This window comes from Sceloporus occidentalis, unplaced genomic scaffold, assembly GCF_023333645.1.
Source record: "Sceloporus occidentalis isolate IW3139 unplaced genomic scaffold, rSceOcc1.0.p SCAF_154, whole genome shotgun sequence".
In the NCBI taxonomy this organism is placed as follows: Eukaryota; Metazoa; Chordata; class Lepidosauria; order Squamata; family Phrynosomatidae; genus Sceloporus; species Sceloporus occidentalis.
The window spans coordinates 442278-460996 of record NW_028317134.1 but is presented as its reverse complement, the minus strand read 5'-3'; the positions used below and the strand labels follow the sequence as shown (position 1 = coordinate 460996).

The following is an 18719-nucleotide window of genomic DNA, read 5'->3' as shown; positions in this document are numbered from 1 at the left end:
TCTCCGATCCGTAGTGTGGTCCCTTCTGTGACGGAACGCGTAAAGAACATACTCGAGACACACAAAATGTTACGCAACACCCTCCATAGGGCACAAGAGCGATATAAGGCACAAGCAGACAGACGGCGTTCCGCTGCCCCGGTCTACAAACCAGGAGACAAGGTATGGTTATCAACCATCCATCTCAAACTGTGTTGTCCCACTAAAAAATTAGGACCTAAATACGTAGGACCGTATGTCGTGTTAAGCACACCCTCATCAGTAACTGTTAAACTACAATTACCCCAGACGATGAGGATCCATCCCATCTTTCACGTATCTTTGCTAAAGCCTTATCACGCTAATCCTTTCCCGGGACGCAGTCCCGACCCTCCAGCTCCGGTTACCATAGACGATACGGAGGAATATGAGATAGCCAGCATCTTGGATTCCAGACGATATCGAGGACGTCTTCAATACCTCATCCAGTGGAAAGGATATGATGTCAGTCACAATTCATGGGAAGACGCCCGTGGACTACACGCTGAAGACCTGATAAAGGCATTTCATTCTGGTCATCCCAGTCGCCCTGGACCCTTGAGGGGCCGGAGGCCCCTCCTCAGGAGGGGAGCCTGTCACGATCCCGGCCGTAGTACGGTCCGGGAGGACTCACCGCATCGCGCTCCCGTGCGGGGTGCGTCGCCCGAGTACCCGCGGCGTCACAGCCCCGTCCGGGATGCGTCGCCCGGGTGCTCGTGGCGTCGCGCTCCCGTGCGGAGTGCGTCGCCTGAGTACCCGCGGCGTCACAGCCCCGTCCGGGACGTGTCGCCCGGGTGCCCGTGGCGTCGCGCTCCGGTGCGAAGTGCATCTCCCGAGTACCCCCGAGTGGCGGGTACTCGGTACTTACCCCTCCCGGGTCGATCCAGCCATGCAAGGTCCTCTTCCGCGGCGGTTCACAAGAATGAACCGCCGCACAGTAATGGACACCTCCAGTATCCCAAGACACGCCCCCCTGCCGTTCTCTTACCCCTATGGAGAAGAAACGCGCCCATTGGACGTCCTCATAGTTGGAGGCGGGATCTGGAAGGGCGGCAGGTTTAAAAGCAGAGCACTGATGCCAGTTCAGTGCTCAGTTGTTTTTACAACTAGCTGTTGTTCTTACCTGGTGCTTACCTGTTACTTACCTGTTATATTGATTCCTGTTACCGACCTTGGCTTGATCCCTGACCACGTTGACCTCTCAGCTCCTGACCTGGATTGTTTGACCATTCTCTGCCTGCTGCCTGCTACCGACCTTTGCTTGATTCCTGACCACGTTAACCTCTCAGCTCCTGACCCGGATTGTTCGACCATTCTCTGCCTGCTGCCTGTTACCGACCTTGGCTTGATCTCTGACCACGTTGACCTCTCAGCTCCTGACCCGGATTGTTTTTGACCATTCTCTGCCTGATACCTGGTTCCGATCTCGGCTTGTTTCCTGACCTCGTTACTCCTCTGCTCCTGACCTGGACTATCTGACCACATAGAGACTGGTCCATTTGTATCCTGCATCCTGGTTTCCACACCTTTGCAAACGTAACATGTAGGGTGTTCGTGGTGTGAAGTGGTCAGTACCTATCAAAAATGGTCCAAGGAAAACCATTGAACTGGCGACAGGGTCATGGGTGGCCAAGGCTCATTGATGCACGTGGGGGGGGGGGCGAAGGCTGGCCTGTGTGGTCAAATCCAACAGGCAAGCTACTGTACTGAAGGCTGGCCCGTGTGGTCAAATCCAGCAGACAAGCTCCCGTAGCGCAAATTGCTGAAAAAAGTTACTGCTGCTTCTGATAGAAAAGTGTCAAAACACACAGTGCATCGCAGTTTGTTGCATATGGGGCTGCGTAGCTGTAGACCAGTCAGGGTGCCCATGCTGACCCCTGTCCACTGCCAAAATCACCTACAATGGGCGCGTAAGCATAAGAACTGGACCACGGAGCAATGAAGAAGGTGGCCTGGTCTGATGAATCATGTTTTCTTGTATTTCAGGTGGATGACCGGGTACGTGTGTATCGCTTACTTTGAGAACACATGGCACCAGGATGCACTATGAGAAGAAGGCAAGCCAGCAGAGGCAGTGTGATGATTTGGGCAATGTTCTGCTGGGAAACCTTGGGTCCTGCCATTCATGTGGATGGTACACATCTGCATTGTTGCAGACCATGTACACCTTTTCATGGACACGGTATTCCCAGATGGCATTGGCCTCTTTCAGCAGGATAATGCACCCTCCAACAAAGTAAAAATGGTTCAGGAATGGTTAAAAGAACACAACATCCAGTTCAAGGTGTTGACTTGGCCTCCAAATTCCCCAGATCTCAATCCTATCGAGCATCTGTGGGATGTGCTGGACAAACAGGTCCCACCTCGTAATTTAGAGGACTTAAAGGATCTGCTGCTAACGTCCTGATGCCGGATACCACAGCACACCTTCAGAGGTCTAGTGGAGTCCATGCCTCGACGGGTCAGGGCTGTTTTGGCGGCAAAAGGAGGAACTACACAATATCAGACAGGTAGTCCTAATGTTATGGCTGATCCAGTGGAGGTTTGCCTATTACACATATAGATCGTTATGCTTCCCTGTCTCTGCTCATATTCTCTGTCCTCTGCCTGTATTATTTGTAATCTAAAGACCAATGCATTGACTGATGATATGCATAGTGCACCACGCCTGATGCATTTGCTATGTGAATATTAATTTGATTCCGTTTTATAGGCACATCTTATATAATATCATTCCAGGTTATTTGTGCTATTGAATAGACAGTGAAGACCACACGCCAAAGTTCTTTCAACATGCACCTGCCTGTATTGTATTTTCAAAAAGGGGACTTTAGAAAGTAGACAAAAGAAGTATTTTGTAATTGATTTTGCAGTGTATTATGTAAACACAGCAATGGACTGTATAAATAATAGCGGACATTAGTGTGCTCCACACTATCATCCACATTACTTGCATTAGAATGCAAGTAAACAATGGACATTAAAGGCTATTACCAACATCCCTAACATTTCAAGGCATTATTACTAGTAAATATGAATAATGTTTTTCTCCACAATTTAAGCAATGTGATTGCTTGACACTATAGTATTATTTTGTGCCAGCTTGCACGCAGTGGTAGTTACCTTACATATTTTAACCTATTTTACTCATGTGCTCTATATGGTAGATGGGATCAGAAGCTCGGATTCTTTGACAAAGTGAGATGATTTTCTTGGAATGTCAAGAGATGCATATACAAATAACATACCTAGGAACTCTCTGGAACAGTTTTTTTCTATTTCTACAAATACAGGAGGGAAAAAGACCAAGACCATGAAAAGAGTTGGCAGCAAGTCCATCCAAATCACCAGTGTATCAGCGGATGTTTACACTCCAATCATGTTTTTATTTTATTATTTGTTAGGGCCAAAACATTCTGTTATTTATATTATGTTATTAATATTAACAGTATAAATTATTTCTTACTTTTGACACTGGATGCCCTCTACTGGATATCACCCTCAAGATTAATGAATGATTTTATGCACATGCTGTATGGCAACAATTTAGATTTAGGTACGCATGCATGCATATTAAGGTTAAATTTATATTTTGGGTATTTTTGTTAACAAGTAGGTTATAAAATACATAATATTCAACAGAAATCTTTTTTGTTTGATAACTGATAAAATAAAGGGCTGGTTAATTTTTCATACAATTAGTATACTTTGTCAAGGTTAAAAACACTGTAGGATGTAGCACAATCAAAACATCAGTGCAAGACACATACAATATTTTTATATTAAAAAAATATATAAGTAAATGAACAGTAGTAAAAGTAGTTTTCTAGCAGTCACAAAAATGTTTTCCTTTTTCTACAAAAGAGCATGAAAATGTCAGTGAGCAGCAGTACATAATGTTCTTTGTCCTAGGGAAATCCATGAAATATTTTAATTGTGCAACATACCGAGAACATGTGAATTTTCTCAAATCTCTTGGTAAAGGATGCTGTATTTTGTTGACTAAAGATTTAATATTGGCAGTAAAAGCTATTCATGTGAAACTCAAGCTCTCGAATAACATTTTTAACTGAAAAGTAGATGTCTCATATTTATGGTATGTTTTTAGACTTTGAACAAGTCTAATAACTTATCATATGTTTAGTTAAATAACAAGAGTACAAGACGCTTAACAGATTTTTTTTACCCTAACTTTATATATCACTTTCTATTTACATAAAAGCGATTGCCTAATAAGGCAAATTCAAAAAAGTTAGTTTTTTTTAAAATCAGTTTGTGTCTTTAACAGTGAAACCTGTGAAATTCATTAAACTCCAACCCAGCCCTTCTTGCAAGAAACACTCACCAGTGTCCCCCTGTTAGGTCGGACGATGTCATGTTCCATTAAAATGCATGGAACGTTTTTGCAACACACATTACTGGCAGGAAAATTGGGACAACTCAGATACCACATGTCTCCCATGAGTTGCACTTGTCAGTTCAGTGTGCATCAAAATCAAAGAAGACTGGACTTATACCACCTCATGTGATGCATAAAGTGCTAAGCAAATGGTGAATTTCGTGATCACTTCCTACTCCACACTTTTTTTTCCCGTGTTTAGGTACGTTAGTGAATTAGTGAATTTGAGTGTAAATATCAAAGCAAGGAAAACTTAATTGGTCAGGATTGTGTGATCACTGTGATGCAATGTAGAAATAATTTCTCCAACTGAACTCCAGGTTACGTATAAAAAGATTTGAAAAAATGAAAATACAAGATAGGAATAACTAAGTTTCAATCTAGTTAGATAGGTAGATAGAATTACTTTTTTTCTCATCTAAAACAGAAACATAATATGCCTAGTAAGAGACCATGGGATTTTCCCAAAGTAGCCATCATCCTTCATCATGTTTTTTTTACAACTTGCGTAACCCCTAACTGCATAAATAGAATGCTCTCCAAGATACATATTGAAGAAATGTGAAAGGATTTCAGCTACAGCAGCACAGATATCCTAAGACTGAAAATATTATTTTTTATTTCTGGAAAAAGGAGAAAACTAAGTACTGGTAAGTTTTAATTCGGTTTATGTAAAAATAGCTATGTGTAGGTTATTTATCTGATTGAGGAAGAGAGCTCTGGATAGTCTAAAGTATAATTGACTTTTTTTATTCAGTTTACGTAAAATGACAAATCTGTAACTCAGAAGCGTTATTTATAGAAGACTCACCTAAACCATGAGCATGAATTTGCAGTAGATGCATAATATAAAATCGTTCAATTCTACTCTCTTATCTCACGAGTTCAGAGCAATGTTTCTTTGCGTGCAGTGAACTGAGAATGTACTTTATCTCACACCTAACAACCCATATGCATACATAACTACCAGATATCTGCCAAAATTCCTTCCCGTAATCTTGCAAATATATAACCTAAATATGAATGATGTACGTAGGCAATGATGTTTAACCTTTCCCTTACGAAAAATTACTGCAGTTTTTCTGAAGTAATACTGCAGTTTTTTTGGACATGAAAAAACTGCAATACTGCCCTTTTACTGCATTATTACTGCACATTTACTGCATTTGTACTTCACTGTACTGCAGTATTACTGCACATTTACGGCACTTTTTTTTTTATATTGCAAACCTGCAGTTGTACTTCAATGTACTGTAGCTTTATTGCATTTGTACTTCCATACAAAAATAACTGCAGTAAAACTGCAGTACAGTGAAGTACAAATGCAGTAAAACTGAAGTAAATGTGCAGTAATCCTGCAGTAAAAGTGCAGTATTGCCGTTTTTTCATGTCCAAAAAACTGCAGTATTACTTCAGAAAAACTGCAGTATTACTTCAGAAAAACTGCAGTAATTTTTTCGTAAGGGTTTGCATGCCAGAGAAAGTAACAAGTTGTTTGTTAACTGTGTTTGAAGTAGAACTTCAATGACCCCCCAGTCAATTTATCCCTGTATTCATTTACCTCAGGAGAGGAGTTTATCACTTAAAAATAAAAGAATGTGTTCAGCAAAAAGGTAAGGGGAGGTAAGGATCGAGGGTGTTGAGATAGATAATGGAAAATGGGATTAAGATGTAAAAAAAAGGCAATGTTAATAGAATATGTCTACAATAGTAAGCTGGGGAAATCGATGTTATCGAGTAAATAAAAACTGGGGTATAATGAAGTATGGAAAATAGATAGAAATTGATATGAGGGCAGTTGACAAGACTCTAAGGACCAGAATTGCAGTTATGGTAAAGAAAAATAAAGCAAGGGTCAAAATGGCCGAAGGCCAACAAAGCTGGAGGGAAGAAAATTTTGAAAATAAAAGGGTGGAAAGCTAATACAGCTATGAAAATAAGGAGGATGAAAAAATTATTTTAGGAAATAACATCAGGGTGGAACTGAAGAAAAAGCAAAATAAGGAGTAATAAAAAAAGAATAATTTGAGATTAGAATGAGGGAGAATATCGGAGGGGCACTTTCTCAATCCTAAATTATGGTTTCACATACCTGCAAAAAGACATTTTGGGATGAGGTAAGAGTAGTGTTGGGTGGAACATTGAAAATATATATATACAGCATATATTATTCAGTTATGGAAACACAATAATGGGAATTTGACATTAGAAACATTTGTCACTGTTGAAAGATGCTGAACAATCTCTTGTTAAAGCCAATAGAGCCAGCTAGTGAAATACTGTATATTTTTTCAGCTTAATGACTGGGGTTTTAAATTTTTGATTGTAAGAATCGCAAATTTACTGAATTTTGGCAAATCCTGCGATTTATACAAAGCCACGAAAAGTAGGCCAGAACCCCACAAACAGACGAAAACAAAGCAAGAAGCTCAGAATTTCATCTGAAATTTGTGCGACTTTTCACTTTTACTCTCTCACATTCTTGTTCACTCTCCACGCAATGTAAATGTTTCCCTGCCTTCTCTGCCAACCACTCCCACTTCAGCCAACCACTTCTGCTTTCAACTTCTTGTTTTTCATCTTCTCCTTCTATCTTTTATCTTCTATCTTCATCTGCATCTCCGGGACATAACCTAGCACGAATTTCCACCAAAATGGTGGTGCTTCCGGTTAAGTCCTCTCCCCCGGAAGGCAGGTCGAGGGAGAGTACATTACAGGAAGCAATACCATTTTGGTAGAAGTTCCTGCAGAAGATAAAGTGGTTGGCAAAAGTGGAAGTCATTGGCAGAGGAGGAGAGCATGAGAGAAAGTGGACGAGAATGAGGGAGTGAGAGTATTAGAGAGTGAATGTGGGCACCGCGCAACAAATTTCGTTACCAAATTAAAAATAACAGGCCCCCCTGCCCCCATTTTGTTCAAACTGAATGGGCAGGGAAAGTAATTCATTGCCCGGAAAGAAGTGAACCGAAAATGTTTTTTGGCCTATTTGCACGTCTAGTTTTTAATAATTTAAATAATGTAAATAACATTCTAATTTAATACTTTGTTAAATCTTGTTACTTTGTTAAATCTTAACAATATGCCAGTAGATTAACCACATGTTTTCACTTTTATTTTATAGAAAATGGAAAATTCTTCAAACTGTATCCCTCTTTCCACAATGAAAGAATCTGAAAAGGGTCAGACTGTTTGTATTTTTGGGACTGGAGATTTTGGACAATCTCTTGGATTTAAGATGCTGCAGTGTGGCTATAATGTTGTCTTTGGCAGTCGAAATCCACAGTCCTCCAGTCTTATTCCTAAAGGAGCCAAAATTCTCAGCCATGAAGAAGCTGCCAAAGAATCCTCCATTATTATTATAGCCATTCACAGGGAGCACTACAACTTTCTGGTGGACTTAAGAGAACAACTGCAAGGAAAAGTGCTGGTAGATGTCAGCAACAATCTAAAAAAAAATCAGTACCCAGAGTCCAATGCTGAATACCTTGCCGGTATGGTGCCAGGAGCAAAAGTAGTAAAGGCATTTAACACTGTATCTGCCTGGGCTCTGCAATCAGGCACATTAGATGCAAGTCGGCAGGTAATATTAATTCTTATTAAGTTGTGTGAAGAAATATTGAAAACTTGTATTTATAATGTTAGAACTTTTGATGATCGTGTTTTAGGAATTAGTTATTATTTTCCTTGTATAGATTGAAATATATTTCAGATTAAATCCAGCATAATAACTGTTTTCACATACTGTCCACCCAAATACAGAAACGAATAATCATTACACACACTCTGCCGCACTCTCTTACACACTTACTCACACTTACACTTGAAGGGACTCGTCAGCTTATTCTCTTGAAGGTATTTGATAGCTGAGTGATCTCTTTAAATTTTAATGGTGTCCTTGTTGTAAATGCCTTGAAGGATTCTGTAGAATCCTCCATATATATTTGTCTCTTTCCCCACCCCAGCTATTTAGCTTGCAGGAGATCTCCTGCAATATGAAATACTCACTTCCAATCAGTTCCGGCACTGGCTTTGATTGAGCTCTGCAGGTCTAATGCACAGAAAGTGCTCTCACTGATTTCAGTGTGAGCACTTTCCTTCCCTTGATTGACAGCTTTAGACAGCCAATCAGTGACATGACAATGAAGGAGGTGTTATGCTGCAGCTGTAGAGCTGAAATAAAATCCATAAGTTTTAGTCTTCCACCATCAAACATTTATTAAACTTGTCTTGTGTTCATAAAAATGCTCCCATATGAACATACAAATATTGTTTTTCCTTTTATTGTGATACAGGTTTTCATTTGCGGTGATGACGTCAAGGCTAAAAATATGGTTATGGACATTGCTCGCTCTCTCGGACTAACACCGCTGGACCAAGGATCTCTGTTATCAGCAAATGAAGTAGAAAATTATCCACTGCAACTATTCCCAATGTGGAGGCTTCCAATGTACATCTGTGCTGGATTTACTATATTGATTTTCTTTTATGGTGTGCTAACTGAAGTAATCTACCCTTATGTTAAAAACAAAGAAAACACATTGTATCTGACTGTTATTACCATTCCAAACAGAGTGTTCCCAATCGTTTCCCTCATACTGCTTGCCTTAGTTTACCTTCCAGGAATTATTGCTGCCATCATTCAGCTATACAGAGGTACTAAGTACAGGCGCTTCCCTGATTGGCTTGACAAATGGATGCTCTGTCGCAAACAGCTTGGACTGGTAGCCCTGGCTTACGCATTTCTACATGTAATTTACACACTGGTAATACCAATACGATATTATGTACGATGGTGGTCTGATCAGTACACAATCAATCAGGTAATTCTCTAAACCATAATAGAATGTGACAGTAGATGTTATGTAAGGTATAAAGTTTAGGAGAATTATGTGGATGTTTTCGAGGTTGGGTTGTATATATATATATATAATACCAACCAGGGGTTTCTTCCCATTTTTACGATTGTTTTCTTCTGATAAACTATTCGTTAAAATAAACGGTTTTTAAATAAATGTCAAGTGAAACACAAACTACAGAGTTCATCTAATTTTCAACCAATTCTGGACAATATTACTAGAATCCGGAATCAATAATGGCTAAATATATTTCTTGTCTGTTGTCATACCATGCCCATTTTGCCTTACTTAGTCAAGAACATAAAAACGCAGTTGTCTTAATAAGTAATACTAAGGGACACAATATACTTTTTTACTTTTTAGTAAGTTATATGTAAATTTTCTTATTTCATGTTTACAGGTAAAATCAAATAACACCTATCCATTTTTGAGTCACTATGCCTGGCTTTCTGATTCTTACGTGGCACTGGGAATTCTGGGATTCTTCTTTTATATACTTTTGGGTATAACATCTCTGCCATCGGTAAGCAATGCTGTCAACTGGAGAGAGTTCCGCTTTGTGCAGGTGAGTCTCCAACATTAATCCAAGATCTGCTAGTAGCCAAAATGATTTCCTTAAATTAGTAACGACTCAACAACATAGAGATGATGTTAAACTACATCTTCTATGCTGCTTTTATCTTTATAACCCTGAAGTTTTAGTCCCAAAACTGGAATTATGAACCTGGAATTATGAACCTGCTGTCTACTCTCAGCACAGCAATAGTAAAAAGTGAGGGAAAAGTGAAATAATTGTGTAGAAAAATGTCAACAAAATGCCTCACTACTGGTGAGTCTCCTTAAATCGAGATAATTAGACATAAGAAATGAAAAGAAAAATTTTATATTTTTTCCAGTGTGCTAAAGAAATTTCACTATGTTTTATACATAGTTTGATCAATGGACTGTTGGCCTTATGATGATTTTTGCACTTAACTGTATGCCATGTACTGAATATTATATAAAGAGTGACGGGAACTATTATCACAGGTAGATGGATCATCAACAATGCCTATAACATGGCAAAATTCAGACTGGCAGTTCGGACAGACCAGCAACTAACCCTAGTGACCGCTAAAGGGGATTGATCAGTGCTACTATGTGAACATCAGTCTACTAAATGGTCTCACTGAGTTTTTTTTATGTTAATTGGTACAGTGAATAAACTAAATCATAGGTAACACGGAGTTTAGCAAATAAACTACTTTGTACTACTACAGCAAAAAGAACAAAATTAAATAAATAAAACCAAATACATAAAAACTTGGTGTAAATATCTTGATACAAAGATAGAAAGAAAGAAAGAAAGAAAGAAAGATAGATAGATAGATAGATAGATGATAGATAGATGATAGATAGATGATAGATAGATGATAGATAGATGATAGATGTCTGAGGTCGGCAGGAGTAAAACAACGGCCTGATGAGTGGTATCAGATACTGTGAGCGTATTTATTAAAAGTTTGCACAGAAGTGCAAATAGTTCTGCACTATGGATGTCTCTCGACAAAAAAGGAGCAGTCTATTATGCATCTGTATCCTGTAACATACCACATAAGTTTTTCAACATAGTTAACATAAAAGTGGGTTTATAGACACAAATATCTTTGGTAAAAATTTAGTTATTCAGGTATAGATTTTCTAACTCTGTGCCACATCAAAGGTGTATCTGTATTTTATGCAAATTTCCCATTTCCTATGACATCTCAGTAAAGTTATTCTTTTTACCTACTCTGTAAAGAAAGTTAAAAGAAAAAAGGTTGGACGTATACTCTGGAATATGAAATGTTAAAACTCAAATTTCATTCAGTCACTGCGAGGAGCCATTTCTCTACTGTAAATAAAATAAAATATATCTACAAGAATAAAATACAATTCTTTTTGTTTATTTGCAGTCAAAATTGGGATACTTGACACTGGTACTGTGTACAGCGCATACGCTCGTCTATGGCGGAGACCGATTTATCTATGGATACGCGTACAAGTGGTTCCTCCCTCCGGCTTTTGTTATTTCTCTAATTATTCCATGTGCAGTTTTAGTAATGAAATTCATCCTCGTCATTCCATGCCTGGATAGCAGAATCACCAAAATACGACAAGGGTGGGAAAGAAATGTGAAGTGCTCAGCAGAGTTGGACATAAAAAAATGATTTAACATGCACCCACTAACCTAACTGATTTCTGTATTGAAATATGTAATCTTCCTTTAGGAATATTCGCTAGCACTTACAATGATTACACCTGAAAAATGTTGAGGTGAAACTAAGATAAATCGAGCCCTTTGGAAATTCTTTCTCATGTAGAAAAATAAAATGCGTTCTTCATCTATGTAATGCAAGTAATAAAAGAAATATAAATGAAGTCTTGGCTAGTACTTTTGCCAGCGCTATTTCTCTTACAGTGATAATGGTAATTAAATTGGATACATTTAAATAAGTATCCTTAACAGATAAAGCTACTCTCATTCTTGATCATAGACATTGCATTTCCGATTAAGGCATTCCCAACCACAGTAGTGGATTATCTGTGGGGGTGCACTTTGATGGCTACTTTAGCTGTGGGGAAGATGCCCAGTAGCGTCATTTTAACATGACTCCTCAGTACAAGTAAGGCAAATGAAGAGCCACAAGGTAGACATCCAGGGGCGTAACTAGATGCCTCAGGGCCCGGGTGCGAGAATCTGTTAAGGGCCCCCCCACCCCCTCACCCCCCCCAAAAATACATGATTTTTACCCAATTTTTTTTCAACTAATTCAACAAATTCAATTTACATATTGAATCATATCTGTAAAAAATCAAAGAAAAAGGGGCGCATGTACAAAGGGCATAATCCAGGGGTGTCCAAGTTTTTTCTGCAGTGGGCCACTTCATCAGAATTGTATACGTGCGCGGGCCGCACTCATTTTTCACTGTGACAAAAAATATGGCCTTTAATAAAATATGCAGATTAAAATAAAGTAAAATGACACAAAACCTTTACTCTTCCTCTCACTGATTTCTGGGCCTTGAAAGTTTTGCGACTACAAATTCAGGATTCCCTAGATTTATTCTAGGGATGAACTAAAATGAAAATTCTGGACCAAAACATTCAGGGTTCACTTAGCCAAAACCGAAAATGACCCCCACCTTTAAAAATAATAATAAAAACTCACATGTTTAATAAAAGTAGGTAACACACAATTGGACAAAATTAGCAATATGACTTGGCATGATAGGAGTGTGATTGCTAACAGCAATCACACTCCTATCATACCCAGGCAACCAGTAAATGCTGGTACCTAGGCATGATGGGACTGTGCTTGCTGTGATTGCTGTTAGCAATCACACTCCTATCATGCCAAGTCAGCCAGTACATGCGGGTACAGGGTGGCTGTAAGTGATGTGCAGACCCCATACTGCTGGCAGCATCACTACACAAGGGGGGCAGCTAGCTAGGTTTCAGCATGTACTGGCTGACTTGGCATGATAGGAGTGTGATTGCTAACAGTAGTCACAGTCCCATCATGCCTAGGTTCCAGCACTTACACATCCATCCAGTAAATGCTGGAACCTAGGCATGATGGGACTGTGATTGCTGTTAGCAATCACACTCCTATCATGCCAAGTCAGCCAGTACATGCTGGTACAGGGTGGCTGTAAGTGATGTGCAGACCCCATACTGCTGGCAGCATCACTACACAAGGGGGGCGGCTAGCTAGGTTTCAGCATGTACTGGCTGACTTGGCATGATAGGAGTGTGATTGCTAACAGTAGTCACAGTCCCATCATGCCTAGGTTCCAGCACTTACACATCCATCCAGTAAATGCTGGAACCTAGGCATTATGGGACTGTGATTGCTGTTAGCAATCACACTCCTATCATGCCAAGTCAGCCAGTACATGCTGGTACAGGGTGGCTGTAAGTGCAGACCCCATACTGCTGGCAGCATCACTACACAAGGGGGGCAGCTGGCCAGGTTTCAGCATGTACTGGCTGACTTGGCATGATAGGAGTGTGATTGCTAACAGCAATCACAGTCCCATCATGCCTAGGTTCCAGCACTTACACATCCATGCTATCACACACACACACTCATTTATTCATATAATCATTCATTCACAGATTCACCCTCCCCACCCCCTTACCTGCACTGCAGCTCCTCGATGCCGCTCACAGACTTCAGCAGGGGGCGCGGCCTCCCTCTGCCTTCTCTGCTAAAGCACAGAGGAAGTAGGATGTCACGTGAACTCCGCTTCCTCTGTGCAGTCCAGAAGACCCTCCCACAAGTAAGTAGCAGGGCTTGAGGTGCGGCTCGCGTAAGATCGGTTGCCCTGGCTGCTGATCTTACGCGGGCCGCACCTCGAGGTCTCGCGGGCCGCCTTTGGCCCGCGGGCCGCATGTTGGACGCCCCTGCCTTACTTAAAAAAAAAAAAACGGAAAAAAGATTTCGGGCGGCCCCTTGGCTTGGGCCCCCCTGCCGCCGGGGCCCGGTCGCAGTCGCGACCCCTGCGACCCCGGTAGTTCCGCCACTGTAGACATCATATTTGGGAACTCTCTGGGTTGTGCCAGTGTCACTTCTCAAGATCACTACAGGGAAACTTGAGGTCGCTGAAGCGGCATTGCGTCACACCACACTAGCCACTCACTTCTCCATTAACAGTAAAGTTAATAAAAACACACAGTGACAAAGCCACTTAGGTGATTTCCAAAATATAGTAAACATTTCCAGTGTAACAAGCGTGTTGCAAGCTGAAAGGGGAGCATTGGCCCACCCTGCTCTCACATTGCTCCATCCCAGCGACTCATGTAAATGATTTCTGCACAAAATACTGTCCATTGCCCTTTGCTGCTCTAGGTAGCCCTGTTTCACTGGGAGATATGTACCAGTAGGAGAGATGGCATTCTCAATGGAAATTAAATAAATTTGTGAACAGGATACCCTATGCCCACTAGATATCTTGCAAATCTGTGCTCTATGGGGTGTAAACTCAATACGACAGCAGCTCAGTAGTTGATTCCCATGTCAGTGGCTTGGAAACATGCCACAGTCTGGATGGAAATGGTTTGCAAGATCTTGTTAGAACTAATTTTATTTTTTGGACTGGACTACAATAATAGACCACGACTTGTTTCTGAGTACTTATAAGAAAGCAATGCAATAAAGCATTCGAAAGAGCAAGAAGGTTGTTTAATTTATTGCTACAGGCATTAGCAGCAAGAAGAGGGAGATGGTTCTGCCACTTAACGGATCTCTGGTCAGAAGTCACCTGAAGCATTGTGTACAGTTCTGGAAATTCCATCTCTAAAAGGATATTGACATATGGGAGAGAGTCCAGAGGAGTCAGAATAAATGGCCAATGGTTTGCAGGATAAAGATTACCAGGAAAGACTAAAGGATGTTGATTTGTATAGCTTAGGTGAAAGAGTGGGGATAGATAACAGAAACAATTTAACAGTTTACAGAAAGGAAGTTAATTTCAGAGGAGAAATGTTAGAACAAGGGGTCATAACCTAAAACTAGACACAGGGGTTTAGATGTAAGGTAAAGAAGTTCTACTTTTCTTTACTAAACACAGTAACGGTGCTGAAACATGCATAGGATGGGAATAAAGCTACCATAAATCAACAGACCAAGGACTGATTGATGTCTTTACATTAGGAACAATGGACAGACTAGATGAGGCGAATGGTTCTGATCTGCTGTCAAATTCTATGCTTCGTTCAAAAGGCTAGGCTGGTTAAAGTGCAGGTGCTAGTCAGTGAGGTTTGAAGGAAATTCCTATGAATGTGCACGAGTCCCACTGCTACTTGCCCATTCAATCACAAGTCTGCTTTCAGCTTCCAGAGTACAGAGCTCAGCTTGATTAAGTTCCCTGTTCCCAATGTACCAAACCTGGCTTTCCTTTGCCTACCAAAATGTTCCTTTTGTGTCATCCAATACAATATCAAGCAGCAACCAAGTACTGTACCTGGTGGTTTAATATTAAGGTAAATCAAGAGGTTGTAGCTCCATTACCCGGAATACACCAAACCTGTGGGTCCATCTCCACAAGCTGGTGACAGCACATGTCATTTGTCTAAATTATTCAAACATTGATATGTTATTCTTGAAATCTGAGCGTACAATATTTATTTTTTCCATCACCTTTACCCACCACAACTTATGTAATGGTATTTCTCTTGCTACCCCAAGCCTCAAGTATTAAGCCAGTATCACAATCTCATGCTGACGAGTCCTATTATGGATGGAACAGCTGTCAATGAGTGGTGATCTGGCTACTCCACCTCTTCCCGAGTTTTGTCTAAAGGCTGTCTTGTACAGCGGGCGATTACTTTTAAGGGATCCATGTACGGAGTGGATATAGAGGCAAAAGGTGACTATTGTTGACCTTATTTGCATGCGCCTACCCAGAATCCCTTGTGGTTGTGGCAGCACCATGAGATTTCTGAGGGAAAAACAAGCCTTCTCGCTTGTCTGGTGTCTGTAGATGAGTGTTTAATAATACTTCTACTACCCCGTTAATTTTAAGTGGAAGGGTTTTCCATCACCTTTAACTTAGTAACAATATTTATTTTAGAACTGAAGTTCAGGGCCATGGAGAGTGGGTTTCACAGTGACACCACTTGGAAAGAAAAGTGGTCCTGGCGACCACTGAATGGCATTTGTGCGGCTGCAGGTTGCATACACATAGCCTCATGCTACTTATTTATACCTTGCAGTGTGCAGCCATGTATATCCATCCAGTAGCCTCACATTGTGTGCATCAGTGGCAGTAAAGGTACGTACGTGGTTGTCTCGGCTACCGGGCCACCAGGAATTTGTCTGCTACATAGCCGGTCCAGGCCAACTAAACCACAAAAAAGCAAACTAAAGGCAAGAGGCTCTCCTATACAGGAAGAAAAAAATATACAAACATAGTTACTCTGTGTAAATAACTCAAAGCAAATTAAAAAGTTGTTCACTAACAAAGGAACAGAATAATCTAGTAACAAGATACTGTTCCTTTTACGAAGAGCCACAGTATTCAGTTACTCTATAGAAGACCTAGATTATCCTGGTCCTTTGTGCACAACTACACTTTTTAATTTGCTTTGAGTTATTTACACAGAGTTACACTATATTTGTATCTTTTTATTTCGTGCCTTTGGTTGGCTTTTTTGTGGATTATTGGAGGAATACCGAAGAGTTAAGCAGCCATATATTAGGGAAGTATATACACACATTTTATTTTTGTTGGGAGGTATTTATTCAGTAAAGGATTTTATCATGTGGGGATTTTTTGGTTCTTGTTTCAACTATGCACATTAATTAAAACTCCTTCTAAGTGCTTTTTTTACCAAAAACTTCCAAATAGATTTTCGTATTACTTAGAATTACAATATCAGGAGGAAATAAACAGGGATTAACCAAAAATAAATGATGCATCTTTTGGGTACAAAGTGTACTCACAGGCACTGTTGAATGAAAGTTATAAAAGTTGCCTATGAATTTGACCCAGCAAAAAATCCAGTTTATCGGTCAAAAGTTTGTTCATTAACCCCTTAATGACAAAGGCCGTACATGTACAGGCTCAAAATGCATGGTTTTCAATGGGTTTAAGGGGTTAAATTTAACCTCAATTGCAATGGCATTGAACATGATAGCCTTTATCTTGTTTAAGTTATAGACACCGATTTTTCCCCCTTTTCTCGCAGTCTTTCAACATATTTACATTCCAGGAAAAGAGATGTATTGCGAAATCTGCCAGGAAATTATACAGATGAGCTCAGCAGAGACCAGTATTCATATGCTCTGTTCTGGGTACATGTTGATTCATTTGGTAAACTTTCTGCAAGAGATTCTATTCTCTTACTGAGAACTTCTCTTATTTAAGGTAAATTCATTTTCATTTCATTTGACGTGTTCATAACCTAGAACGACAGAGAGAGAACAGATAAAAGGATGTTAAATTATGCAGATCTGTGATTTTAATTTCTCAAAAGTTTTAAATGCATAAAAATGTTTTTGTTCTGCTGCTTCTATAACAAAGCTGCACTATCATTGTTTCGGTAACGTCTTATCTTTTTAGAAGCATACATTCAGTATAAAATGATATAGGATAAGGGCAAGTACTAAAGGAAAGTACTCAGAGGTTGGGCAGACTGGATGGGCCTACTGGTTCTTATCTGCCGTCACTTTCTATGTTTCTAATGCATAAAATAACCAGTTGAAGATGTAATTTATACCAGATTTATAGAAAAAATAACATGCAATTATGTTTTTATAGATCTATGTAACATAGTCAGGCTTCATCCCTTCTATAACAGGGAGAAACATATTATACCAAAGATTTGAGAGTTGATATATTTTTAGTAACACAGTTCGTTGAATGACTGGGGGTTTATTCACTAAACCAGGAAATTGTGTTAAAGTTGTGTTAAACTTACTATAGTTTATAAAGGGCCATCCCTGGCGCATTTCTCACCAAGAATAAATGAACTGGCACCTACATAATGCATAGGTAAATCAGTGAGGTGAGTTTTAAGAAATTGAACTATATACCAACTATTGGCTTTAATAGAATTGATATTGTTATGCGATTTTAAAAGATTGTGCAGGGATTGTGCAGAACTATCAATACGTTTCCATATAATTTCTATTTTAAATTCTATTTGTAACGAAATGCCCCAAAAACAAAAGTATAAATCCCAAAAATATGTAGGCCAACCTACGCTGTACATAATTGTGTGGACTCATTGTAAGATTTATGAATTGAAGCACTTTATTATACAGGATGTGAGGTAGATGATATAGTAAGAGACCTCCACTGGCAAATTGAGCAAACACCCGGTAGCCGGTGGTAGCATACACCTAGATTTACTGCGCCAGGTCTTATCTTTCTCCCCAGTCCAATCCATTTTATGTAATTCTATAAAGTATTAGGGCACAATTGCTTATCCTGTTGTATCGAACTGCATAGACATCTCATGTTATAGGGAGTACAATGGGGTACTTAGTGTTGTGGTAGTGGACATTATTCCTAAAACATTGTTGCACTGCCTTGCTGTAAGAAGATGAGGAATTGTATGTAAGCAATGTGAGGGGTCAAATTATCCAATCAGAGCAGTCAGTTAACACTGTACTGTCTATCTGTATATAATGTCTTCGTATTCGACTTGTCTTTCTCTCTATTTCATATTATTTTGCCCAGTCTTTGCATTAGAGTTGTTCTTTCAATTTACAGACTTCACTATACATTATGAGGGGCAATCACTGTAAAACGTTGAGTTGGATCTATATAATGCACAGTTCAATCAATGAATAAGTCTCGTTGATTTAATTATACATTATACAGGGCCATCTTAGATCTTCCTTCAGGAGAAACTCAGGTTGGTAATTTGATATTGTATATATAGTTAATGGACATTTCTGTTTTACTTCCAGATC

At 39.8% G+C, this 18719-nt stretch overlaps 1 protein-coding gene across 1 annotated transcript; it reads left to right on the top strand.

Moving 5' to 3' along the window:
- Nucleotides 1-7541: 7541 nt before the first annotated feature.
- LOC149280537 (metalloreductase STEAP4-like) lies at nucleotides 7542-11462 on the top strand. The gene is made up of 4 exons (XM_089500395.1): nucleotides 7542-7997; nucleotides 8710-9237; nucleotides 9674-9838; nucleotides 11208-11462. The coding sequence occupies exons 1-4, from the start codon at nucleotides 7542-7544 to the stop codon at nucleotides 11460-11462; spliced, it is 1404 nt and encodes a 467-aa protein (XP_089356521.1).
- The last annotated feature ends 7257 nt before the right edge of the window (nucleotides 11463-18719 follow it).